Raw genomic sequence first — 7,503 nt, forward strand, 5'->3', positions numbered from 1 at the left:
TGATAGGAAACACACGACATTCATAGTCAGTCATTACTGTACCTCCAACAATGCTCTCAGCTTCATTTTCACAATTCATGTGTAATAGGGCGGACTCTTAATTTTTCTTGTTTTTCCTTTTCTCTCCTTTTTTTTTTGAAAAAAGTTCTAACTTCTACTTATTTTGTTTATTTTAAAATTTCAGCTGGCTCTTTGCTTGTTCTATTTCTTCGACTCCTCAATCTGCTCCACTTCGCTGGACTCGTCCACCACCTTGCCGTTGACCATGGTCTGAGTCACCACCTTCACGATCTTTCTGGTGCGGACTTCGGGCTCCTCTGTGTTTAAAAGACATGAGAAGAGAATGTGAGGCTGACTAAACTAGTTTTTTACACATCTAAATGCATTAAAAAATGTAAAATCTTAGTAGTTTCACATATAGGATGATATGTGACTGCTACTAAAGCACTGAGTTTGTAAAAGTTGTGTTACCTATTCATCTCACATCACAGGTGAATAGTCTGTGTTGTTTTTGCGTTATTATCTTTTGAGACAAAAGACGAACATTTTCAAAACACACTCCAGTTTCTTAATCCAGCAGTGCAAGTCAGAGAGATTAGGACACACAACATGGGGGGAAATGTTTTCAGACCCACATTAGTTGCTATAGGAGCTGAGCTGTAAGTGGTTTGTGCATTGTTTGGATATTCACATAACTATAATTAGTTGTGGGCCTCCTGGGTGTGGAAAAAGATAGATATACCCTTCTGTCTGTCTGTCAGTCTACTACAATGCTGGCTCAGATCCACATTTGACTTTGAATACAGTTTTCCTTCTTTTTTTTTTAAATGGTGGTTGCAAAAAGTTTTCTGAAGTATTTGCTTGACTTATCTTTCTCATAACTTCACTTTTAGTCATTCTTTACTTCCATAAAGTTTTCAATAAACGACAGCAACAGCAGCTACTACTGTGGTATTTCTACCATTGTGTGATATTGTGTGATGATGTAATTCGGGTCTTCTAGTTTATAATTTCTGACTTTTTCTTATCAGTTCAAATTAAAAGCCATATACTCACTTTTTGGTGGAGGAGGGACTTCTTTGACTCTGAAGGGCAGAAAGAAAACCTGTTAGAATTACCTTTGAACTAAAGCAAGACTAACACATTCAAAGCAATCATTTAAAGGGAACTTATATATTTTATAATAGCTGGTTTCATGCAGCTTTATTTCAGTTTTTAGCTCTTTTTGATGCCAGTGAGAGCAGATATCCTTAATATAGTCACCTCAGGCACACAGATCTGGCTGTGAGTGCAAAAGACCCACCCATTTGTTGTTCAAACCTTTGGTTTGTTAGGGGCAGCCAATCAGAAAAACACTGCCCTAAAAGGAGAGGAGCTAAACTAGCTTGTTGTGGACACATAAGGATTACTGTGAAACGTAAAGCATGCAAACCTACTTTGTTTAGGTCAGCTGGTTCTGCCTGCTTCAAATAAATAGATCAGCTGTTGTTATATCTTATAATAAAGTGCTGCTGGCATATTTACCATCATGTGTAATCTCTTAAGCACTAACTGGCATAGGAATCATTACTTCCACAAACACATGCATTAAACAGCAGTAAAGTGAATGTTGTCGCAGTATGAATGCACATAATTACTCACAACAATGAAGTGATGTAACACCAAAACACCATAAATGTATGAATCAGCCATGTTCAGGTAGAGAAAGGTGACTCTTAGCATGAAACACGCCCGGACACTGACAGCAAGCTTCAATTTCTTACAACTTGCTTATTATTATATTTTTTTGTGATTAGTTTTTATAAACAACACAGTACAGTTTACACTCTCGTCAGTTTTCCTGTCTATTGCTTACTTTGGTGAGAACGTTGCCACAGTAACAGTGTTCTCACCAAAGCTGACATCTGAGAACAGCTACACCCAACAATGCCAGGCGGCAGGCTAAGAAGCACTTGGTGTAAGATGATCATACAGGTATTGTGATCAAGGCAACAGTGTAGCCAAATTATCCCCATTCTGACTGAACATCAAACTACAAGGATGTACCATAATCTCTGAGTATATCAGGTGTGTTATTGTCCTTCTCTAACTTCTTCACTAAAGTTTCTGTGTTACCTGCTGGCCAAAGCTATTAACATACAGATTTATTTTAAAGGGCTGGGTAAAGCATACTTAATTATAATTTCCCTTTGAGACATGAGACTCAATCTTTATTAGTATCGCTATACTTACGAGTCCTCTCCCTCCAGCAGGCGTCTGTAGGTGGCGATCTCCATCTCCAGGTTTTGCTTGATGCGAAGAAGCTGCTCGTAGTCGGTCTTTGTGCGCTGCATGTCCAGCCTGAGCTGAGAGAGGTCCTCCTCCAGCTGGTTCAGGGTGACCTGCAGCCGCTCCATCTCAGCAGAATACTTTTGACCTGTCTCACCGAGGTTTCCCTCCAGAGCTGCTATCTGAGGAGCAAAAGGGAACAAAACAACAAATGCAATCTATATCCGGAATTGCCATGAATATTCCTCATAGTCGTGATATCAGTATCAAGTTAAAAAACACCGGCATGTCCACCGGACATGATAACCCTATGATTCTCCTCATAACAGTGACTCTGCTGTGTTGTGTTGTAACCAGTGATCAGTAATATGATGCTATATAGTAGGTCGCCTGATTCTGAAATTGCTTCCCAAGCCCATATCAACAAACTCCTGTGAACGGACAAGTCCTTGGCACCTAAAGCAAACATTTGCTGCTCAGACAAAATTAACCCAGCTCACCACTGAAACTCACCCCATACTATTTTGCAACTGAATGCCATATATCTCTGCACGGTAAAACATGTTTACTGTCAACACAGGATTAAATGAAAGAAAAACAAAATGATTTTTTCCCATAATATAAGATGCAGTGGTACGGAAATGTACAAAGAATGTACACGAGACTTATCTGGACATCTGTAAGGATTTTCTGTTGCTGTTGGACAAATCTCTTTCTTTAATACAACACCATATTTCAGTGCGGCTTTTTGAAAAGTTAATACTCGTAACCATAAATTTAGAATCATGCCTGAGGTGTGTTTGCACTGCTCTTGCGGGTATTAGGCTTTGTTTGCACAACTCAAAATGTTTGTTTTTTTTAACCAAAACACAGACACGTCACTCTTCTGCCTGCAGAAAGGAAAAGACCACACCCTTACCTACACCACAACCTTTCCTAGGGATGGGTGACTTTTCTTGCTGTAGACACTGTGTAGACATTCTCTGTCTACACAGTGACTTTTTCAATTCGATTTTACATAGAGTCAAATCACAGTAAGGTGCTTTGTATTTAAAGGTAAAGACACTACAGTAACAGGGAAAATTCCAACAATTAGACAACCCCTATGAGCAAGCACTTGGTGACAGTGGGAAGGAAAAACCATCTAACATGACCAGTTGGTGTTGAGGGGAAGCTAAAGGAATCTACAGTATGTCTGTGCGCTATTTCATCTTGCTGTTGTATCCCAGCTCACCTGTTTGTGCAGACTCTCCAGCTCCACCTCCAGGGTCTGCAGGAAGCGCTGCCTCTCGGTCAGCTCTCCCTGAGCTCCCCTCAGAGCCTCGTTGCTCTCCTTCACCTCGTTCTGCATTGTCTCCAGCTGGAAAAGAAGTGTTTTCTGTGACCTTTTGTGTAACTTTGTGAGGACCATTCGACATTATTACAGTGATTCACACTAGATATTACTCCCCACACCTTCTTGCGATACCACTGCTCCGCCTGTTCCTTGTTCCTCTTCACAATGCCCTCATATTGAGAACGCAGCTCGGACAGAATGGTGCCCAGCTCGGGCCCGGTGGCAGAGTCCACCTCCACGTTCACCTCATCTCTGGCAATACGAGACTTCATCTGCTCGAGTTCCTGTCGGCACACAGGAGATTATTTTTATTATATTGCTCACATTGTCATTTTTAAACCAAATTATTTTAGTTGCACTGTGTATTAAATGTCACTTCTAATTAAATGTAACCAACACTGGTTTCCACAGTCAGCATATGAAGAAGGCTATGAAGAGATCGGTGAACCCTACACCGCAGAGTGACAGAGAGGATGTGATGGCACTTTAATTATTTAGATGTTTCTCATAAATACTGAATGGGAAAGAGCTCACCTTACCCCTGGCCTTTCAACTTGCACACAAATAATCCTGCTCAAGCATACTTGGTGGATTTCTTTCACTCTCTCTTCTTTGTTACATTGTTCTCTGTCACTAGTCTGTTTTATTCTAAAGTAGTGTATTACTAAAGCTCTTGATATATGTTTAAACACATTTTTCTAAACTTTATTGGGCAACAAACTTGAATTACAGTTTATATATTTCATGCTTAGTCACTGAATTCTTGCTTAGGGTCTATCTAATGTCCCAATGGTCCCCAAAGAGACACTGCTTATCTAAATGAGTTGCCATATATTCAACAAAAAGGCATAGATTCCAGAGACTCACATTCACAAAGCAAGCACCACATGGGTAAAACACATAAAAAGTAAGAATGTGTGATCTGTTCTAATAATCTACTCTTATTCGGTTAAATTCATGCTGAATATTTGCAGCAGTTCATTGTTTCATTGTGAAATTGAGGTTTTAAAAACCTCCAGTCTCTGACATATTGCTTCTTTCTTTGCATCACATTGTTCTAGTGGCCTCTAAGTGGCACCAAAAAGGATCTACACAGTCTTGTTTCAGTAAAAGGGAGATCAGTTCCTCCTTTGGTGTGAGGGGGTAAGTTTATCTTTGCCTTGGAGAACACCTCGGATCAGCTGACTGGACAGAGAGAGCAGGTGTGAGCAACCAGATCTACCTGCTGCTTTTGTCCACAGTAACCAGAGGACCACCTATTGCTGCGCTCTCCTCAACCACACATCGTTTTCTGTCTATGTTGGCGCTAAAAAAGCCCACTGAGTCCACCAAAGTGGGTCAAGCGTGTTTCAAGCAAGTGTTTGTGAGGGCAGGCTGGGGAAGGGAGAGGGCCAAAATGAAAATGAGACTACACAAATGTCAAGTAGTGAGAAGAGAAAACGAGAACATGGCGATGGTGGCAAACACACTAACCTCTTCATGGTTTTTCTTGAGGAAGTAAAGTTCCTCTTTCAGGCTGTCCAAATCTCCCCTCAAAGAGGCGATGATCTGCTCGTGATCGGTCTTGGCCTTTTTCAGGGCAATACAGTCTCGCTCCACAGACTGACACATCACCATTTCAGTCTCCCATCTAGTAGTTTGGAAAGACGAGCAGCATCGTATATTACAGTAAACGTTTATTCATTACCTCCACAGATAAACTGCTTTTTCCCCCCTTGTTTTTACTGCGGTAGAAACTGCCTATACTGGATATGAAATAACATGCTTGCAGGGAAAAGGTACTTTAATGTTTTGTTTTGTTTTTTCATAATTAAAGTTAAACATTTGCATTTGTGTTGCTGTACTTCTGCTTGTGACTTCCCTTTGCATAATATTTATTAGTCAAAGTAGTAAGAAATGCCTATGCAGTCAGGAAGTCTTACAAAAGTAGCCTGAAATTAATTAATACAGCAATAAAAACTCAAAGAACACAAGCATTTTCTAATAATAAGAAAAACTTTGTATTAAATATACATTTATTGATATATACTGATAAATATTTGGCTGTATGTAATGAAAACTGTATGTTAGCTGACATACTATCCTTGTTATGCTTTTTAGTGTTCCTACAGTAATCTTTTAATTTAATAATCAGTACTTAAATAACTTTTTTCCAAAGAACGCTGTGTTAGTGTGCAAACATTTTTTTGTTGATTAAGCAAATATTTGACCAAAACATGACAGAGGCATCAGTGACATTATTAACAGAAACATCTCTCTGTATCATTCTGCGAAAACAGCTTTACATCACCATGATGCAATCATTAATCACTCACTTGATTCTGAAGTCATCAGCAGCCAGTTTAGCATTATCGATCTCTAGCATGAGACGAGCATTTTCCAAGGTCTTCTTCCTCACCTGATAAATATTAACATAGGTCAATAATAGCATTAAATCCTGGATTAAAGCTTATATAATATATTTTAACTTTAGTGTATGTTCATGTTACCTTTGTGTGTTACACTAATAGCAACAAGGTTTCTAAATGATACATTAAGAGTTGGATTTGTGGCTGGTGAGAAGTTCGAGCTTCATTGAACTGTGACTAATTCTGTTTTAAAAAGCACAAAACAATCATTAACTCTGGCCTGGCTTCTTTTACTACTTGTTAACTAGAAGTATGAGCTGATTCTGCCTGTGATGACTCTCCTAGTGCACTTCCTGCTAAAATAGATCTGATATTTGCATGAATGTTTTGTCTATGTAAAGTGATCAAAGTCATTATAACCTTGAGCCTTGTTTGCACCTTCTAAACTCAGATCTTATGCTGACCTGACTTTTTTCCCTGCCTGCCTGCCTGCCACTCGATGCCTACCTCTTGCTCAACAGCATGAGCTTGGGCCATCATGGAATCGAGGTCATGACCTTTGGGAATGCGTTCGAGCATCAGCTGCTTAATTTTCATTTCCAGATCAGCGTTGGAGCGCTCCAGTGAACGCACCTGGAGGATACAAAGAGCCACAGAGAAGGGAGGACACAGGTTAATGATCAAAGTCTTTCAGCTTACTGCTTGTGTTATTTCCTGGGCTGATAACGTAACAGTGGAGTGCTGTGTTATTGTCAGACCTTGTCCAGGTAGTTGGCCAGACGGTTGTTGAGACTCTGCATAGCTTCCTTCTCATTGGTGCTGTTGCCATGCAGTCCGTTAATTTGAAGGCTTGCTGGCCCGTTGAGATCCTGGCTGATGGAAGCTGAACGGGTGAGCGGGCTCGCTACAGCGAAAGACACAGAAGCCCGAGAGCGAGCACGGCCGGTGTCCATCAGCGAACGACTGGAAAAGGAGGGCTGACGGCCAATAGAGTAGCTTTTCATTGAAATACTGGAGGCCATGATCGGCGGCTGTGAAGGCGTAAAGAACAAAGCAAAAAGGGTCGGGGGTTAAACAATGTTGTGTTTCAAACCAGTGGTTCCCAACCTTTCTGATATGCCTCACGGCCCCTTTATCAACTCAATTTAAACTGGATCTGGACAGCTTTTACCTTACAATATCAAGGTTTTGCAGTCATGTGACCACTAACCGCATGGCGTTAACTTGTCTAGCATTTTTTGTAAATGCGACAAATGTCAGGTCAGTTGAACAAGACGCCAATTACACAGGCCTGGACACCACTGGTCGCAAGGGAAAAATGTGTATTCCCCAACCTGATGGCAAATGGTCGCTGGAGGTTGATGCTAGGCCTTGCCCCGTCAGCCAGCAACAGACCTTGCCAGATACCCGACCATTTGGCAAAAAGCTTGATTTCGTTGGTTGGTAGGTTCCGTGGAGCATGTGCTCTTGAGTGCAAAGATTCACTAACTACTCTCTGAGCGCCTTCAGAGTAAAAGCTGCACCTTTTGAAATGTGTTGGTTGGGGCAACG

General features: G+C 40.8%; 1 protein-coding gene across 1 annotated transcript; it reads right to left on the reverse strand.

Moving 5' to 3' along the window:
- Positions 1-201: 201 nt before the first annotated feature.
- On the reverse strand, positions 202-6,974 carry si:ch211-243g18.2 (uncharacterized protein LOC559906 homolog). Its single transcript, XM_063480694.1, has 9 exons — positions 6,711-6,974; positions 6,460-6,585; positions 5,920-6,002; positions 5,078-5,234; positions 3,724-3,888; positions 3,503-3,628; positions 2,233-2,450; positions 1,057-1,085; positions 202-317 (listed from the first exon to the last, which is right to left on the reverse strand). The coding sequence occupies exons 1-9, from the start codon at positions 6,972-6,974 to the stop codon at positions 202-204; spliced, it is 1,284 nt and encodes a 427-aa protein (XP_063336764.1).
- Positions 6,975-7,503: the final 529 nt, after the last annotated feature.

This window comes from Pelmatolapia mariae, linkage group LG7, assembly GCF_036321145.2.
Source record: "Pelmatolapia mariae isolate MD_Pm_ZW linkage group LG7, Pm_UMD_F_2, whole genome shotgun sequence".
Taxonomy (NCBI): Eukaryota; Metazoa; Chordata; class Actinopteri; order Cichliformes; family Cichlidae; genus Pelmatolapia; species Pelmatolapia mariae.